The sequence below is a fragment of the Anneissia japonica genome, unplaced genomic scaffold, assembly GCF_011630105.1.
Source record: "Anneissia japonica isolate Jap-2015-1 unplaced genomic scaffold, ASM1163010v1 scaffold288031_len342695_cov171, whole genome shotgun sequence".
NCBI classification, from domain to species: domain Eukaryota; kingdom Metazoa; phylum Echinodermata; class Crinoidea; order Comatulida; family Comatulidae; genus Anneissia; species Anneissia japonica.
Genome location: NW_022725829.1, coordinates 182,351 through 203,585, shown reverse-complemented (window position 1 = coordinate 203,585; position 21,235 = coordinate 182,351). Strand labels below are relative to the sequence as shown.

At 34.4% G+C, this 21,235-nt stretch overlaps 1 protein-coding gene across 1 annotated transcript in view; it reads right to left on the bottom strand.

Moving 5' to 3' along the window:
• LOC117112929 (membrane-spanning 4-domains subfamily A member 6C-like) overlaps positions 1 to 12,524 on the bottom strand; it is a 25,596-nt gene extending 13,072 nt beyond the window's left edge. The window contains exons 1-3 of the mRNA XM_033256150.1: positions 12,396 to 12,524; positions 9,033 to 9,222; positions 323 to 382 (exon numbers count right to left, since the gene is read on the bottom strand). Of these exons, the coding sequence (XP_033112041.1) occupies positions 323 to 382; positions 9,033 to 9,221 (249 nt within the window). The 5' untranslated portion in view covers position 9,222; positions 12,396 to 12,524. The remainder of the gene's footprint in view (positions 1 to 322; positions 383 to 9,032; positions 9,223 to 12,395) is intronic.
• Positions 12,525 to 21,235: the final 8,711 nt, after the last annotated feature.

The window sequence follows — 21,235 nt, the reverse complement described above, 5'->3', positions numbered from 1 at the left end:
TTTCCTATACAAATAACGACATTTTGATTGTCAATCCTTATATTTATATTATAGTCTAAAACACCATTTGGGGCCTACCATGCATTTTTATTCAGGTACCTTAACTTGATTCAGACCTCTTGCCGGGTCGGAACCTCCCCCCCCCCCCCCCCCCCCAGCCCCCACACCCAACATTCCCAGTCGGCAAATATCAGCAGCCACCACGGCTGCTTGCTACATTAGAGATCAACATTCAATGCTCGTATTTTAAGGTATCTGTGCAGGCCTACTAATACCATATATTTATACATTAAGAAAGGCAAAATACTCTAGTATTACTTACAGCGCATTTGTTGTCATACTTGCTTGAAAGTACACTTAATATTCCGCCAATCATGATCATCTGCAATATATAATCATTTTTGTATTCAATATTGAGTCTATTTCATGCATATTGTTTAAACATATAGGCCTATATGCACATAATGCATCAGTACCGTACGCCAATAGATGGCAAGACAAAAAGAACTGTGATGGGAATTATCGCTAAGTGATTCGGAAGAATGCATTATAACCCAAAATTGTGTTAGTCTTTTGTTATGGAAATTAATTTTATCCAAAAAAAATAATTATAATTTTATCATCCACCCATCGTCGACATAGGGTTTATAAAATGCAAAAACCTGAAAATGCTCTAAGTTCTTATTCTCAAATGTTTTGGGTGCTTGTGCGAAATTGCGACAAACTGTGGATTTTGCCAGAGCTGGATAAATTGGTTAATACGCTCAGTTTATTACTGCAAGCTATTAAACGAAAAAGTCACACAAAGTTCATGTATATTCATTTATATTCAATAATCCAAAAACATTACGGAAAGAGATAATCGAGTAACTGGCAAAGATAATAAAAGTAAAAATACTAACATTGACATTGATAATTTTAATAACCACTTTACAAATATTGACATAAATATGGCTAAATCGTTCAGTAATAATAACTTACCATATTAGAAAAACTCTGACTGTATTCACAAATTTGAATTATATGATATGAAAATCGAAAATATATTAGATAAACTTTTGAAACTACCAAATGTTATTGATTTTGATAGTAAACTATTGAAGATTACTGCTCCGTTTATTTCGCACTCTCTATGTTAAATACTAAATTTAAGTCTAAATGGGGATTATAACTGAAGATTGGAAAATAGCAAGATCTATTCCTACATATAAGAATATAGGTTCTAAAGATGACATGTGTATCTACAGACCAATCTCAGTCATACACATTGCAAAAATAATGGAAAGAAAGATACAAGTACAGGTTGTTGAATACCTAACTAATCATAATTTAATAATTAATATTGCCTTATTTATTTAATAATTAATTTTCCTTATTAAGAATGGTTGTCCATAAATATCAAAGATTTGGTGGCAGACGTCAAAAAATGGATTTCTCTCAAATTTTTACAATGAATAGATACTTAAATAAAAAGCATATCTATGACATTTGCTTAATTTTTTAGCTTTCGTTGTCATGGCAACGACCCGTTATCTAAATTTTACCGTTTTTGTCAATTTTGAACATTTTCAGAAGTGAAAAAATACTGACTTTCAGACCTTATTTTAAAAAAAAGAACATGCACTATATATATTTTTGTGATCATCCATGTAAATAACCTTTTAAATCTTTTTGGAAGATACCATTATTTACAAAAGGGGGTTTTTCTCAAAATATATATTCTTTTTAAAGTATGCCTCAGAAACCTATCTGTAACTTTCAAAGTGGTGCATACATATCCACCATCTTCCATATTTTGATAGTCAATAGTTGTCCAAACAATAATCAAGAAAAAAATTTGTGGGTAATCTACACACGTGGATGCAGTATTGCCAGAAAAACGTCATTTTTTGAATAAAAATATATCATTTTTTACTGAATGGATAACACTTTAAATCAACGTAAATTTATTTCAAAATAATGTTACTATAGTTACATAAATAGTCTAACAACATGTTAAGAAATGTGATGCCAGGCTCATTTCAAGTAATTTAAAACTTAATTTTGCATTTTTTCATTAAAATATATTGTAAATATACATTTTTTAACTGTACGGAAAATGCTACGATACAAAAAATAGGCCCTAATTTATGTAACCATAATATTACTATGTACATGACTATTATAACAACATGTGTTGCCAGGTTTATTTCAAGTATGTTAAACTTACTGCATTGCATGTAAAGCACACAACTTAGTTTAACTTTCTGAAAAGAAAAACAATTCAAACACCACTTTGACAACCATGATAAATTCGCTTTCAACGACGAGTTATGAAGACTCAATTTAATTGTTGAATTCACCAAGAAAAGTTAATTTTGCCATATATAATTGGATGTTAAAAATCAACTGTTTCGTGGACAAGCATTTGGAGGTTGTCTGTTGCGAGTCCTCTTCAGCAGCTTAAAGAATATCTTCATCTGACTCGTCAACAGTTTTTTAACCTCCAGTGTACTACTGTGTCTTGACACTTCTCTAATAGCTTTACATCTTTTGCTCAGATATTCTGATGGTTTAGATAACTCACTGTCGTTCCTAGCTATTCACATCGTTTTTCTCAACCCGCTGACACTGACTACTTGGAATTTCTTTTGAATATATTCTTTTTGTTGTTTCTGAAAATCTTGTCTTTTCTTGTTTTCTTTGAATGTGAAGGTGCGTATTTAATAAGTGTTGAATATCTTTTCAGTAAAATTCTATCAAATTATTCTTCATATTCTTCATATCCATACTTATTTGCTCAACATGGTACAACACAAGATTTAAATATTTCACTCCATGCACTTTTTTCCAATTTGTTCAGTCTTATGATCATATTCTTAAATATCCATCTCGCTTAGAAATACAACAATCAACCTTCTTACCGCCTCCTTGTAGAACTGAACGTTTCAAATCTTCTTCCATATTCTCTAAATGTCTATCCGTCTTCTGCCAACAATTCCTCCATTTGTACTACTCTGCTACATTTATCTATTGTTTAATTTTTTTAATTATTTTTTTTGGCCATTGTAAATATATATTGATGAACATAAATGTAATGTTTCTTGTATGGCAGATAATAGTCGACTGATGGCTTTTGGCGCAAATGAAAATTTAATTGAAAGATTAGACATGAGAAAATAAAAATGCTACCATGGGAATATGCAAGTGTCAGCTGAAAGCCTTTTAGCATAACCTAATTCTGCTTTGTCCAACGGTGTTTGATTCTGAGGTCTGTATTCAAGTGTTCCTGTAACTATCTGATATTCTAGTGTACAGAAGCTTATGTAAGACTTTATAAATCCATCTTAGGGACAGAAAAACAAATGATTATTAAACGTATCCTTCATTTCTAAGTTGGCCTTGTGCACAGACTGGTAGATGTTGGCGAACAGGTTGATCAGATACCTTCGCAGTGATCATTTCTTTAAAAATTCCATTGTATTTTGGTGGTTCATGCACACCAAAAGACACTATGGTATCTTTGAAACTTGTTTTCCACTTTCTAAACCAGGTAAAATCTCATATGCCCTCCATACTCAAACTCCGGTCAGGGGCGGATTTAGGGGGAGGGGCAGGCCTGACCCCCGCCCACTCCTTTTGGGAGGTAAACGAAAGGGAAAAAAGAAAAAATAAAGAAAAAGAAAAAAATTATAGCCCAGACACCTCAAATGGTATATTTGGGCATCTACAACACAAACAATTTTCGCGGGGGCATGCCCCCGGACCCCTAGGACAGTGTTGTCTCGATCAGCCCAACTGTCGGGCCGCCCCATTTTTGGACATCTCTGGATCCGCTCCTGCCTGTAGTTATAATTTCTTTAAAAATTCCATTGTATTTTGGTGGTTCATGCACACCAAAAGACACTATGGTATCTTTGAAACTTGTTTTCCACTTTCTAAACCAGGTCAAATCTCATATGCCCTCCATACTCAAACTCCGGTCAGGGGCGGATATAGGGGGAAGGGCAGGCCTGACCCCCGCCCATTCCTTTTGGGAGGTAAACGAAAGGGAAAAAAGAAAAGAAAAAGAAAAAAATTATAGCCCAGACACCTCAAATGGTATATTTGGGCATCTACAACACAAACAATTTTCGCGGGGGCATGCCCCCGGACCCCCTAGGACAGTGTTGTCTCGATCAGCCCAACTGTCGGGCCGCCCCATTTTTGGACATCTCTGGATCCGCTCCTGCCTGTAGTTGTAAATTCAAAATTATTAAAAAGGCTTATACCATCCCACATGCAGTTCTTAATATGTTTGAGAAGGTAAGAAGAACCTTTTACTGTCTATCTGATTCTAAAGCATGTTTCATTTTAAAACCATCAGATTTAGGGGCCCCCTTTCCCCTTTTGGGAGGTAAAAGAAATTTTAAAAAAAAGAAAAAATTATAGCCCAGACACCTAAAATGGTATTTTTGGGCGTCTAGAATACAAAGATTTCGCGGGGGCATACCCCCGGACTCCCTATGGCAGTGTTGTCTCAATCAGCCCAACATTCGGCACCCCCTCCCCTTTTTGGACATCTCTGGATCTGCACCTGCCTATAGTTGTAAATTCAAAATTATTAAGAAGGCTTATACCATCCCACTTGCAGTTCTTCATATGTTGCAACATTTGAGAAGATAGGAACAACCTTTTACTGTCTATCTGATTCTAAAGCATGTTTAATTTTAAAACCATCTTCAATGACATGAATTTCGTTTGCACATTTACCCTCGTCTTTTCAGCAATTTCTTTTCTTGCAAGTAGTGTAGTTGTACAGTGATAGCAGCCAGCATTGTTGTGTCTTAAATATACAGATGTAACCTTAGGAAGTACACTCTTCAGCCATGAAACCACATCTTTCATTATCGCTGTTCTGGGCTTGTGTTTGGAACACCCAAGATATTCATTTTCCAAAAAAATCTGTTCGAGATTCTCTGAATGCTGTACTCGGACCACCATCTGTGACATAGGGCTTCTTGTCGGGGAATCCTGGCACCACCCCTACCACGACCACATATTAGGTTTATATTTTTTCACGATAATTCCTGGGTGTTGCATGAGGTGGTTAGGGAGGAGAGGGTGTTATTCAGGGACTGGCATTCCCAGGCAGGTTAAGGTGCTGTGTCCAACTGGTGACACCACTGACAAAAATTGGTATGTATAAAGTGAAATTATTATAAACTCACCTTAAAAAGGTTTAAAATACCACTAAACAGAAAAATGACAACATTGATACCACAAACATTGTTTTTTTTATCACAACATTACTTAAAGTATAGAAAAACATTTATTATTATTGTAATCAAAGGAATCTATGAATAAATCAGCGGAAAAAACTGGTAAATTTTACTATTATAATTTTTTTTTAAAGAAAAATGCCAGTTTTTTCCATTAGGTGTGGCGAAATCTGTCCAGTTTTCCTGGCAACACTGCTCGTACGTTTTTTAATTACCCACATTTTTTAAACTGGAATTCTCTAAGGGAGCATTAGAACTACCTACTTGTAGAAAATCAGTTCTAAAATAGCACCACTTTGAGGCTTATGAGCAATAAACACGTTATATTTTCATTGCGGATTTTTTGGGCTCAGTACGGACTCCAAAAGTATGTATTTTCTTTTAGTTTTATAGCGTATGCGGATTTTATAAGTCCGCAATGACGATATAGCGTGTTAATTAAGATTTGGATTTTTTCATAATTTGAAAAAAAAAACACCCCTTTTTAAAAACATGGTATCTCCCAACTAGGAAATCCAAAAAAACATTTAAAAATAAACAGATACCCAATGTATTGACCTTATACACACACTCATTATTTTTTATGAATAAACCATAAGGATATCAGAAATATTGTATCAAATTATTACAAATATTAACATTTTTAAAAACAGCCAAAAATGACAAAAATTGCCAAAAATACAAATTTACACGTTGCCATGGAAATATACACACAAAGTGAATAGAAATTCATATTTCATTTCTCTTAACAAAGGTATAGCCATGTGCAAAATTTGAAAGAAATCCATTTTTTTTTAGTCTGCCACTATTTTTTGAAATTTTTTTGAGATTTTTACAGACAACTGCTCTTAAAGGATCATTCTACAATTACATCACTCCACGTGGTAGTTGATAAATGGTTAGAGTCTTTAAACGATTCTGATATGATTGCTGGCTCAAGTGTTTTGGATATCACCAAATGCTTTGGCACTATAAACCATACAATATTACTATATAATCTTGAAAAATACGGTTTTGATGTAAACCCAATTACAGTAAATGGTTCAGAAATTACTTGTTCAATAGAAAACAATTTGTTTATTGTAATGGCAAAAAGTCTCAATTTGAATTAATACAAATTTGAATTCCCCCAAGGTTCGGTCCTTAGACCAATACTTTTTCTTATTTTGATAAACGGTATTTCTCAGTTCGTAGATAATGCCACTTGCAAAGTTGTTGCTGATGACACGTTTATATATGCTACAGGTAAAACAATTACTGTAATGATGTTAACTATGCTTTACAAAAAAATATAAATTCTATAAATAAATGGTATAAACAGAACCAATTATCAATTAACGCAGAAAAGACTATAATCATGCTTATAAGAAACATAGGAAATCGTATGATAAATGAAACTTTGGATACCTATATCGATAGAAAGAAGTTATTAACAGGTAAATAATGTGAAATATCTAGGTCTACAAATTGATGACCATTTATCATGGAAAAATTTTGATTTTATAAAGCACAGAGGTGTGAATCTCCTTATTGATCTCGGATTTCAAACTTTTGAACAAAGGCGTGATTATTCTTTATCATGTATGTTGTATAAATGTATTCATGGTCTAGCTCCGCAGCATCTAGTAAACCAAGTTGAATTAATTATTGGTAGACATAATTATACCATTAGATTGGCTAAACCCCTAAATGTTGTTTTACCAAAAATCAATATAAATAAGATGTCACTTCAAGTGGCTGGTTTGGAACAACCTCCCAGATCATTTTCAACATTGCTGCCTAGCTCTTACAACACATTATCAAACTTAAATACAAGGCAAAATTTCATTAAAATATCGTTATTTATATGTATAGTTCTTTCATAAATTATAATGTATTCTGTATTCGTCATATTTAAATACAAAATAAAATCGTACTGAAGGTAAAATAATGATATTATATGTATAATCAAATCTAATTATTATTTATTTTTGTTCTTTTATTAATTAAAATATTTACAGTGTTAATCTTCACTAACCTTCATTTAAGAATTCGAAAATATAATCTTACTTAAGGTAAAAAAAATTATAATTATTATAATAAAATCTAATTGTATATTTGTCCTTTTATTAATTAAAATATATACTGTATTAACTTCATATTAAAATTTAAAATGTAACCATACGTTTTATAAAATATTTATATTTTTCTATGTATTTTTAAATTCAATTATAATGTATTTAAAATTTGTTTAAATTGTATTTAAATATTGTAAAAAAAAATCAAAAAAAATTTCTTCTTGTTATTTGTATACTGTTTGCTTTATATTTAGTTCATGGACCATTTGTTAGAACCTAATTTTTTATGAAAATATTATCCATGCAAAATATGTTTGTAAGGAAGTAAATTAAGTGTCCACATGAGCATGAATAAAACGAAGAGGTAAAAGAGTATAAATATTTAGGATTTACAATAAGATCTATATGGAATTCTATGAGTAGAGTCACTTCAGAAAAGACAAACAAATCTATGTTTAGTTTAAGGAATCAATTTTTCTACATTGGCATAAGTTCTATTTAAATCAAGAAAATTGTTCGGAAAAAAAATTATGCCAATAAAATTATATGGTTCGGAAATCCGGGAAATACACTGAGGGTATAAAGAAATGGAAAATACTCATTTAAAATCTTTGAAATACGTCCTAACTATACCTAAATCATGTCAATGTAGCAGTAAGTTAGGGTTATTTAGGAATATTACCGTTTACAGCTGATCGGTAATAAATGTTCTCGTACAAAACTATATTTTTGACCTACTTGTTCACAGGACCACACTAGCCTGTTTTGGTACATCTTTGCAAAATTTACTTATTTAAATGACAGACATTATATAGGAAGAAAAAAATATTTGTTTAATATGTCAAAAGCAAGTCGAAGACGAATTTCACTTTGTGTTCCTGATGATGACAGAATTAATGTCGAAATATCAGACACGATGGGGTGTATTTCGATACTTGGAGTATGTATTATACTATCTTATCTGAGATTAATCAGTGGACTTTTCAGTTTTAAGATGCACTCTATATAATGATTTGAGAAAGAAATATTTATCATTTAGTAAGTTTTATAATTCTGAATCTGGTGTTAATTTACTATTTTGTATTGAATAAAAAAGACCAAATTATCATGCGGTTATCTTAGTAAGCTTTTGAACAGATTGTGTGGTACACAATCCATGTCCATAATTATGAAAGTGTGTTGTCAACAGTGGCGTATCTAGGGGATGCGGGGGCGCACGCCCCTCCAAAAATTACTCCCTCCACCGCTCCAGTCGCCCCCAAAAAATCACGGTCAAGTGGTTAAAAAATCACCATATTTTGCGAATTAGCGCCCCTTAACCGATCATCGAGCACCCCCCCCCCCCCCCGCCCTCAGATGTGTATAAGAGACAGCCTTGGCGCACCACATCAGCACCCCTATTTCAAGACTTCTAGATAAGCCACTGGTTGTCAAATAGGCCGGGGCCTTATTTTCATGAATACACGGAATTGATTTGAATTAGAACAAGCAGCATCTCGCTGTTACAATGTTCAATATATTGGTGAATTGCACATTAAACTTGAATCTCCCGCTTTATCGTAAAATAATAATAGCAAATATCATCATCAATATAATTTAATTTCTTATATCATTGGCTGCTGTAGACGCAATGATTAAGTGCACAAGTGTAAACTACGGAAGTGTATATCATTCCATTACTTGAAAATGCTATACATGACAAAATATTTTAAAGCTAGTATGCCGAAATACTTACTGCTCCAGTCCACAGTGGAGTTCCATAAAAGCCGTAGTAGACTGTTGGCAAGGAAACTGAAACAATGCCGAAGACAAGCGTAAGTGAAGCAGCTATTATCAACAGAACTCCTACGACAATCTGTCCATTCTTGTAGTATGGGCGTTGAGGCTGAATAATGCGTTGAGTTAGACGCTCAAAAGGAGGCATGCTTCAAAATGTAAAAGGGTAAAACATTTTTATCATAGTTATTGCAATTAATTGTTATCTATAGGGTTACCGTAATCATCACAAAATATAATGTTGTATCTGGGTGACCATCTTATATGGTCAACCTCTCCTATACACCTGTCTCTTATACACATCTGCCAATATAATGCTAAATATTTATGGATAAACGGAGCTTGGGCTATAGTTATTGTAATAGTGTTTGTACTACCGTACTTTCACTCTACACGCGGCCATCAGATGCCGAATGATAAGAGTGAAGTAGTACCAGTATAGGTTTACTTGGCCAGGTGGTCAGGATTAAGAACTTTTTATGGGTTTCAACCCATTTACCTATTAATGTATAGGCACATTGATTTAATGAATACAATTTTTGATTTTCCATTCTGTTTTGTCCTCTTTAATTGAGTTGAAAGTCTGTTCCATCGCTAACATTCTCACATTCAAAGATCTGAATGAATCAAGATCTGGTGTGAATATTTGTTTTTCCCTATAAGTTTATTTATTACATCCTCAAGCGTTTGAGATCGTGTTTATGTTTGTTTTCAACTGATAGAAATAACCTGATTTGAGTGTTCGGATTTTACTCGTGCACTAATGGTTTCTGACTGAATATTTATTAAAATGTGTTTGGCTGCCATGTTTATCGGATAAGTGTTTTCATGATCACGGTAATACATAGGTCTAATGATGCCAGGTGTAATCCATTCATGTTATTTAGCTTAAGTACGGTATATAAATATACAATGTAATTGTTGACATTGTTCAATGGTTAATCAGTTAACTTAAATCGAATCAAATGTGCTTTTTTTTGGTCATAAGAAGAATGTTTATTATTTTACAGCCAAAAGCTGGATCTTCAAAGATGCCCTTTGAGAACGTCAAAAAATATAAAGATTTATTGTTAATAATATAACAAAAATCGGAGAGATCCTTGCTCCTAATCTAACCCAATTGATTTTAAACAAGAGAGATAAAAGTTGGCGGCACGTAAGTCGGTTTAAGACACTATATTCAATTTATGGGCTTTAATGCTTCCTCATAATTTTCGAAACATCTCCAAGCCGTTTCTCCGAAAAGTTGCTAGCGCACATGACCCAGGGTTTACATCTTTGTGTTTACTTTATTAAAAATGTACCGGTATTCATCGAATGATTACAACGTTGAATGATTGGTTTTAAGGAGTAGGATTAGCATGCTTGTACGGTTAAATGAAAAAAATACTTTTAAGGTCAGTTTTGTTTTCACGTTTATATTAAGCGCATAGAGGTCTCCACAATATGCACTATATAAGTCGAACATTATTATACATGTATCACATTAATGTTACCTGTAACGTTTGGTAACTGTTTGCCTCATTTTACACGGATGTCCTTTGTATTTTTTATTTTTATGGGTGGCACCTGTGTCACAAGTTTTTATTAACAATGTAAAAGCAAGTTCAAACACAAAATGTACGGCCTTTAATGCTTGCTTGTATTTGTATGGGTACTGTGGCATAATATTTTATTAACAATGTAAAAGCAAGTTCAAACACAAAATGTACGGCCTTTAATGCTTGATTGTATTTGTATGGGTACTGTGGCATAAGATTTTATTAACAATGTAAAAGCAAGTTCAAACACAAAATGTACGGCCTTTAATGCTTGCTTGTATTTGTATGGGTACTGTGGTATAAGATTTTTTTAACATTGTAAAAGGAAGTTCAAACAATTTTGACGAAATTTATGGCATTTAATATTTGCTCATAATTTTCGAAACATATCCGGTTTCCCGTAAAGTTGTTAGTGTACATGACCCAGTGGTTACATATTTGTCTTTACTTTATTAATAATGTACCGGTATTCATGGAGTACAGTAGGATTAGCATTTATTTTAAATACAAGTAACATTAATATTAATGTTACCTCTAACGTTTGGTAACTGTTTTTCTTTTTGTACGCGGTGTCCTTTGAATTTTTTGTTACAATAGGAATATTTGAAGTCGGAAAGCTCATTTCCCACCATCTAGGAATCAAGATTTTCCCCCTTCCTTTTTGTGGTTCATCGATTCATGGAAAAAAAGAATACGTATGCAACTACAAAATTTGCTTATTGTATGCACACATAATAGGCCTATTTAATATGATAAAAATGAGAAAGTTTACCTGATCGTTTCTAAAAGGTGGGAAAGGAGGGGGGACCTCGAATTTTGAAGAACATAAAAGTCATTAAAAGACACCTCAGAAGTCGGGAAAGCTGATTTCCAGCCAACTAGGGATAAAAATGTTTTCGGGGGATGACCCCACCCACCTTTCATTTGGGGTTTTTTTGGAAACAGTTTGTCCCCGCCCCTAAATTTGAATCCCGATCCAACCCTGTAAGCACATAGAGGTCTCCACAATATGCGCTCTATAAGTCGACCATTATTATATAGTGTAGGCCTATATCATTAATTTTTTTTTTTAATTCGTCTATTATTTTGTTTTTTCTCTGGGCCAACTTGAATTGAACCGCCTGTTTAGAACCATGGATAAATATAGTGCACAGAGTGTCTAAGCAGTATGGGTGACCATCTTATATGGTCAACCTCTCCTATACACCATACATTTATAACTTTGGTTGTTTCTTGTATGTGATGAATAAATAAAACTTTAAACTAGTTGTAATTACCTAATTGATGAATGATTAAAACTGTACCGGTATTCCTCGAATGATTAAACAATTTTTGCCCAGGGGGTGCTGAACCATCCCACTCCATTTTCCCCCTTCTTTTTTGTGGTTCATCGATTCATGGAATCCACCCACCTTTAATTTGGGAGGTTTTTTGGAAACATTTTGACCCCGCCCCCTAAATTTGAATCCCGATTCCGACCTGTAAGCACATAAAGGTCTCCATAATATGCGCTCTATAAGTCGACCATTACTATATAGTGTATATCATTAATTTGTTTTAAATTCGTCTTATTTTGTTTCTTCTCTGGGCCAAATTGAATTGAACCGCCTGTTTAGAACCAGGGATAAATATAGTGCACAGTATTTTACAGTGTTTAAGCAGTATGGGTGACCATTTTATATGTTCAACCTCTCCTATACACCATAGGCCTACATTTATAACTTTGGTTTTTTTCTTGAATATGTGATGAATAAATAAAACTTTCAACTAGTTGTACTTACCTAATGGCAATTCCGATCTTCTACTACCGAGCAGTTAAAATACAAAAACTATTCTTTTTTTCTTTGTCCTCTTGTTGTTTCGGAATAACAGAACAGTTTGTGCTGGTATCACCTGATGTAAAGTTTCCACCAGTGTTTGATGTTTCATTACCTTTGTCAGTGGTTTTAAGAATTCAAACAAACATTTTAGGTGTCACTCAGATTTTAAACTCAAAAGTGATTCGCTCAAAAAAAAAACTGGGTGGAGTTTACGTAGCGCCCTCACAACAGAGGATGTCTACCAAAGACCTTATAAAATCTTTGATGTCTACCGGTATTGTGTGAGGGCGCTACGTAAACGCCACTCAGTTCTACAATAGATCATGCAAGTTGGGAGGTGTGCTAAAAATAAATTTAGATTTACTTTTCTCTTTTTCTTGACAATAAATATTTTCCAATTCTTATTTCATGACAAAGATCTTAAAACTATAATTTGAACTTCTTAGGTATCATGTGCATACACAAGTTCATAATGATGTGTTACGCCTCACCAGATATTAACTGGGTATTATTAGGAGGAGAAACAGAGTATTATTATTTTCCTGGACGTTCTTTACATCTTCAGAGATATAGGCTACTGTCTGAGAAACATTGAATTTTGCTATTTGACCTAATCATCATCATCATCACCATACAGTACAAGATCGTATTTATAAACATTAACACCGTAAAAATGAAACAGTTCAACAAAACGAAAAAAGAGATGCCGGGATGAAAAAAGAGAGGCCCGTCCGATACGCGCCGCAATGCAACTAAGCAGAGGGGCTATAATATAAGACATGCGATTTAAGAGAGCGCAGGAATGTTGGAAAGGAATCAAGGACAAAGGATTTTTTTTTATTATTATTTTTTTTTTGTGAGGGGGAGGGTAGTTTTTCCCATAGTCTTGTGAACAGATGAATGGCAGAATGATGAAGAGATAGTTCTCGGAGTCTAAACAAAAGCGTTTCTTGCTGCCAACTATTGTTAACAAGAGTGAATTGACGGATGCTACTACAGTCGACTTAAAAACAAAAGATAACAGAAGAAAATATCTTCGAGCAGATAAACTAGGCCAGTTGTGTTTAGTGAGACGATCTTGATACAGTACTCAAATTCGCAAAGACACGGGTGCGTACCTTTGGTCCGAAGGAAGGGTCTTTGATCCGAAAGCCCGTTGGTCCGAAGGGTCTTTGGTCCGAAAGTCAGTTGTCCGAAGGGTCTTCGGTCTGAAGATCCGAATTTTAGTGACCTGGCTTTCCAGGAATGTAAGTTATACATTTTCAAATCGCGTATTAATCGCCACCAGTTTTTCTTATAAGAAATTAACAAATAGTAAAACTTCTTATCAAAAAAAAAATATCAATCCTGGACGTGACAGTAATTTTTAAAAAATTAGTCAACCTTATATTGCACCTTGTAGCAGTATTATGAAAGTTGTGTAAATTTGTGTATTCTCTTCCTTCTCAGTCAGTTAAGGTGCATAACATAAACTTGATTCAATTCAATTTTATTAAATTAATGATATTCAAAGGGATTTTGTTAACTCAAAGAGGTATGTTAGGTGTCGGAGTTTAGTTTATTCGGACGATTGTGAGAGCAGACCAATTTTGGCGTTTATCATGTGCAAATAAATAACAACAAAAGATGATGTAAGAATGGCCCTTTAAGTTTTTTTTTAAAAAAAAAGAGTAAAACCTATCTCCAAAAGGGTCTTAAGAACACTAAAAATGGTAAAAATTTAAATATATGCCTATGAAAAGCACTAAAAAACAGACAAAAGGCATTAAAACAATTTATGTCCTAGAAGTTTGTTTTTTTTTTAATTTTTAACGCTATAAACATTAAAATGGGGGGAAAATAATGTTTCTAACTATGTGTCAAATTGGCTCTTCAGTTGCCTATAATTTAGGGAAGTTTATCAAAGGATTTGCGTAGTTCAAAAAGACAACATCAATTCTAAGAAGTGTTGGACGTGTATTAAGAGAAGAACCCGGGAATGTATCAGGTTTGTAAGTTGGGTAACACAGGACCGGAAAGAGAAAAACACACAGAAATAAGCAACGTGATTTGATGTACCAGTAAAAATGGGTAAGAGAAATTGGTCTGTAGTTGCAAAGGACTTGTCGCCATATTTAAATACAGGAGTGATGTGTGAAGCCTTCAGGCAGAAGGGAGTTCACGCTTCAGAACATGACAATTGTAAGAAGAGACGACAACATAAAATTCAACTAAAATACCAGTGGCGGTTTCATGGGGGGCGCGGAAATTTTTCCAATAGAGGAAAAAAATATATATATATATACAAATTCTAAGTTTGAGAGTGCCAGTACCGGCCATCGACAAGTGATATAATCGTACATTTTTTTACATCAGCCCCAACCATGGTGAGCCTGAGTTGGTTATACCCTCCACCTGTCAAAATCCGTCTTTGGGCTCTCTTTATTTTAAATTCCTGGATCCGCCACTGAATACTGTATTGCTGATAACAACACGTAATGGCAATATATAAACTTACGAGTTCTGTATACCCCTGGTTCTTTTGAAAAATGAGCGATTGCTATAATAGGCCATAAATTGAATATTGGATTCGTGCCACCAACTTTGTTTCTCTGGTTTGTTCACTGCACTAGAGCCAAGGATATGCCAAACAGTGAACTTAATCACTTTTCGAAGTGGCAATCCCATCACAAGACAACAGGGACTGTAAAGCAAATATGTATGTTCCGAACAATTTTAGGCCAACATTATGACCAACGATTATGGAGATATGGATATGCTGGGTATCTAGGGTCAAAAGTCAGAAATGCCAATTCCAATCACTTTTGGACAAAATGTTGCATTAGAGCAAATAGAAACATGTATATTCTGAACAATTTGAGACTAAAAGTATGTGAATCTAGTCTTTTAGTAGGTGGCAATTTTGAATTCATAATTGTGGCCATAGTATGTGTCAGAAACTTGGCACACAACTTTTATTTTACACTACACATATCAAACGTTGTGCTTAGTTTCATGCTTTGGAAATAAACTGCACAAACGGTCCCTTAGCTGCTCTATTATTTAGGCGCGCCGCCTATATCCTAAGCAGTTAATTAGGCTCTTTCAATATTTTAAGGATTTTAGTGCTTAGGAAAACGCATACACATACCCATACATCTGATAATAACCTATCTTACAATTAATTTTTTACATTTGCGGTTGACATGTTACGACATTTGAGGTAAAAATGGAAATTTTACATTTTTAGGCGCTATGTTTTTACATTTGTGGTTAAAACGATTTTTACACTAATGGGTATATTTTTTGTTTACATTTGCGGTTACTCTGATATTTGTGGGTACATTTTTTTTACATTTGTGGTTATTTTTACATTTGTGGGCTCTACAACCCCTAGAAAACCGCCTCCACAACGGAAAGTTTTCTAAGCTGTCCAAGTGTCACTCCTTTTTTTGCAAGAAAATAACATTTGAAAAAACTAAACCATTTTTTTCAGCAAGAGTTTCGAAACCTGGTCATGGTTTGAGGCACGGCAAACGTAGCACTGACATTCATAAGTAGTCGGTAGTATACTTAGCAATAGCAGTATGACCAGGAGTTTGCAGTGTCAACAACTCCAACAACAGGATGGGATCCGCATCCGGATTTAATTCGAACCCTGACTCAATCACTGACTCAAAAAGATGTATAGTAGGGTACTGGATCACTTGTCGTTTGCACAAAACATCGTTAGTTAGCACAAGCATGCAAAGCCACTCAAGAAAATCCATCTAGTAATCCACAATTATTATTATTGTTTATTACCATTTATTATTATCACTGCTATATTCTTATTTTTTTAATCCAAATACCGTATTTATTCGAATAAAGGCCTCGCTTTGAATGAACTCCCAGAGGCGATTTTTTTCTCGAATAAATGCCCCTCCCCACCCCCAGCTAAATGACTGTAAACGAAACTGATGGAAGTAACATCATTCTCAACACATTCTATTAATTATCTACTCCAGTAAAATTACATTTTTTTTAATCTGGCAGTGATTAATGTCTTAATGATCACGCATTTTGACGATAATTATGTGTTGTAGTTTACAGTGAAATTATGAGGCGTCTATTTGAGTGTATCCATTTTACACAAAAAAAAACACCTCCCTCGAATAAACGCCTTCCTCTGATAAACGCCCCCTCAAAAACCCTTCTCAAGGATAAACGCCCCGATTAAATACGGTATTATAATTTGCTATCGAAAGCATCACAGAGATAGGACCGGGGTGATTTGGGAATGACAGCGATGAATAAAAATATAAAATTGACCCCCATAATTATATACTGTTCTCTTCAACTTATTAAGGTTCTAACTCATATCACCTTTAACTGCTGTTTGTCAAGGGTGAGGTTTTGTTCTGCTTTTGTTTAAAACAACTTTAAATTGACTACTTGTAATTAATAATATTTTAACTGAAATTGTATCTTATATTACAGTAGTGTCTGTTCTCTTCTTTTACAGAATCGATTACTGAGGTTTCTTGAATATACTGAAATTTAAATAAAAACTGTCTTTTCGGTGATCCTGTCTTGTCTTTTAAAATACCATAAAGAATAACCTTTTGACTACATAATATATCAAATATATAGAAAGATATATAAAAATAACATGAATATATCGGCTTCATGGACTCATTATAGGTCTATTACTTCATGATATTATAGGTCCATCATACATAAACTCTAAAACATAATTCCTAAACAATACTAAGGTAACCTGATATAAGATATAGATCTTCTACATATCGGTGGGTGTATGAATAGAATGATATGATTATATAATTAAACATATACCGTACTATATGATTTCAACAGGCTTTAAAAATTCGTATCTTAAAGCAACATCGTGTCTGCTTGGCACACCGCACGGGTAAATGATTGGTTGAATTTATATATTGTGAATATGGGGATGTGTTTCATCCAACGAAATTTTGTTAAGCTTCTTTAGAGCTTTACATGCATACATTCCAATTAGTGGTAATTACTGTTTTGATGAAAAGTACGTAAAGCCTTGCTTACACCTATATACCTATAGTTTGAGTATAATTAAAACATACAAAACATACATATACACATACAACATACAAAACCATAATATAAAAAAAACACCGTTTTGGTAATAGTCACCGATACTAGTTAGCTTCCTATTGAAGTTTAACCTCTGATTTTTTTTGTATATAATTAAAGTTTCAACATACAAAACAACCATAATAAAAGAATACACAGTTTTGGTTATAGACACCGATACTAGTTAGCTTCCCATTGAAGTTTAAGGCCAAAGTTTGTCCCAGTTTTACAGTAACTGTTTTCTAATATCCTTTCAGTTGTTGTTGAAATTTTATAATGCAGAGTAGTGTTACGAGAAATGCGAAATATTGAAGTAAAAATCCTTTTTACTTTATTTTCTTTTTTTTCCTGCCTACCCACGTTGGCTTACTCAATGAACTAGGCATGGTTCTCCGGCTAGCCTATATGCTGCCCTCTGTTATTTTTTCTATAATAATATTTTCTGCATATTCTCTATATATTCTATATATTCTGTATATATTATGCAAAATTGTTGTGGTATAATTTAAGTTACAGTATATATTTCCATTGGGTGAGTGGTATAGGTTCAGACGTACCGCCGACACGTCAACACCTTGGTCAACGGACTGCCCTAAATGGGTCGATCATAATCTATTACGATATACTTCCGATGGCCTTCAGCAGTGAGGGGTATAAGCTATATTGAATTGCATAGGAGGCATGATCTAAGGTCACTCATTGTGCCTGTCTGTTACGGCCCCAGCTCTTTCGCGTTGTTAAAAGTAAAAGTTATCCTTACCGACTTTGACTCATCGGCTGCCGTGACCTAGTTATAACGAACGGTAGCCCAAAAATAACTGGTTTTTCTTTAGGTTCAAGAATTCTAATAATTTGCTATCATGTTGAGCTATGTGAATACATTTCATGTAGGCCTAAATCGATAATATTTGACTTGGTTTAGTAATGATACATGACACTAAGTTCATGATCATCTTTTTTTCCTTCAAAGTTTAGCCCGGGGATGACAACAGCGGTGGCGCCAGTGGGGGGTCAGGGGCAGGGCCCCGTTGGGGAGAGCTTCCTCTCACCCGTTGAGGAGAAAGACCACAGTTTGTCGGAAAGGAAACAAATGAATGTGTATTTTCTAAGTATTAGTGGATTCTAAAATCGATTTAAATATTGGGTTTTCTCCCTGGAACACTTTTGAGATATTTTGAGCGACGCCCGGCTGCGCCCACTTTTCTCGAGTCATCAGAAATATAGACCCCCTCCCGTCGGGCAAATCCTGGCGCCACCACTGCAGTAACAACCTCAGATATATTTTTTTTTAATAAATGTAGCATCAATTTTAAAAACAGAATAGAACGGTATGTCATAGATTGTTGGTCGACGTGAAAATGGCAATTACATACAAGAATTACGGTGGCTTAAGTGAGGGAGGGGGTGAGTAGAGAAGTGCACCGGGATCGACGGTGAGGACTATCTGTGTGGTGTGGTAAACTGAATATAATACAGCTTATGTTGCAAAGAAACCTTTATATCAATCAGGACCCGGTTAAAAAAAAACGGATGGATGGCCTAGTTTGAGGAGGGGTCGGGACTGCGGTGGCACCGACATGTCCGACGGAGGGGTCCGAACCATGGAGCCGCGGCTGACGAAGGCCGGAACAGAAAAAATCCCTGGTAGGGTTCACGGGGAGATTTTTTATTGCTTAGTTTGTTTCAAAATGTGCTTTGAACCACAATATTAGGGATTGGAAATAACATAACCTTATTTGGATAGGCAAATTTTTTTTATTATTATTTTGATCCGGCGATCTAGTCATGCGTCGGACGACAGGGGGTTTAGGCCTGTCCGAAGGCGGGGGGGGGGGGGGGGGGGGGGGTGGGAGGTGGAGAATTTCCCCCCCCCCCCACTGGCGCATCACTGGTGGGGAGAGGTGGGGGCCACATGGATCATGCTTCTTTTTCCGATACATTCGGGATCTAATGTAGCATGGGTAGTATCTCCATCGTCGCCGCTGGAACATTCGACGATCACACACACTGGAACACTTTAAATTATTATAATGATGAGGCCTGAAATGGGAGGCTCGAGAGTATCATTGATTTAATGTGCATAACATCGCGTATTCATTATATTCACCTCTGTTGGCAATCGATGTTAATGTTTTTGGTTGGGAAATTTTTGTTATTTGGAACATTTAAAAGTAGGCTTATGTTCATCTTCAAATTTAAAAAAAATGTTGAGTTACCAGGCGTTGTGCGATATTCATTCGTTATGCATTAATACTCAACAAAGTGCATGTTTTGTCATTTCATAATTCATAATTTATGTGCTTTAGCCGCATGACGTCACACATTCCAATTTGGGTCAATGAAGATCACGATTAAATCCGATCGCACGCGCATCATCATACACATGGTTTTAACCATGGTGTGATACACGGGCGGTACAATTTGTTACATAATATATAATACTCTTTGTTCATCGCTGTGATGATATGTATTTTTAGTTTTAATTTAATTAAACAGGATGAGTAACTTGACATCACATTCCGCGCATACGTGAACTGCTAAAGAAACAGAGAAAGGCGATCGAAATGACTCGTATCAATTCAGGCAAATCTTGCTGAAGTAATGAAGTAAGGCATAAGCTTCCGGTAGAGCATAAAACATCTTCTGATCTACCATGTTTCAAAGCCAAACTGAACTCCTCCGCCTTTTACACTAATTCATCATAAACGCTCCATTTCAGTTAAATCAGAAGCGAAGGTAGAGGTTTACAACAGAATAGGAAGGGGCAGGGAGGGGCATATCTGAAAAGAAACATGTAGAAATGAAAGCAAATTTATATCATATATATATATATATATATATATATATATATATATAATTTCAGCAATTCTTGTTAGAGACATAACTGTTGCACATACTTTTTTGATTTATCAATGTCTACTCTACATCATATCCAATTTTAAAAAAATATAGCAAAAAAAAATGCAACCTCTGATATTGCTACATTTCGGACTGGACTATATATTTTTAATGATAAAAATAATATATCAACAATACAGTACAATACAATTATTTTGCTTAATACAATTTATAATACATTATAACAACAAACCACCCCCAACAGTTGTACAATGTTGTGGAGCCCATAAAACTGTGGTGAAAACATGTGTTTGTGGCTGTGATTTCTTTGACTGCCACTCCAGAATGGTTCATTATTACCGGCTCACTGTATTGTATGCTTACGAACATGTTTGAGTGCAGTGCTGTATCATTTTTCCTGTCACTGTTAAATAATACATTAACATTTTAAAGATTATAATTTGCTTTTCAGTATATTATTGCATTTATTTCTCATATTTCGCAAGTATATCCTGCTACTATCATAATGTATGACCACTTAGTGGCCAAGACTTTCATTGGTGACAGGCCTTTTCACTAATTAACCAATATTAAATTAGTGATGACAAGAAAACGGTAGTATATTAGAAGACTGTTAAATTAACAGTCTCAGTATATTAGAAGGCTTCTATTATACTAATATTATAGACGCTACTTTTGGTGAGTTTGGCTATACAAAAAAGTTCTATGCTTTCATTTCAGGTATTTTCTAACATTCACTGAAGAATACAAGAGGAACTGCTGAAAATTATGCTGTTGATGTTTGTAATTGTGGTTGTAGTCATACTGTGATTAATACTATATCGACTGTTCAATTAGCGAAAAGAAAGCATAAC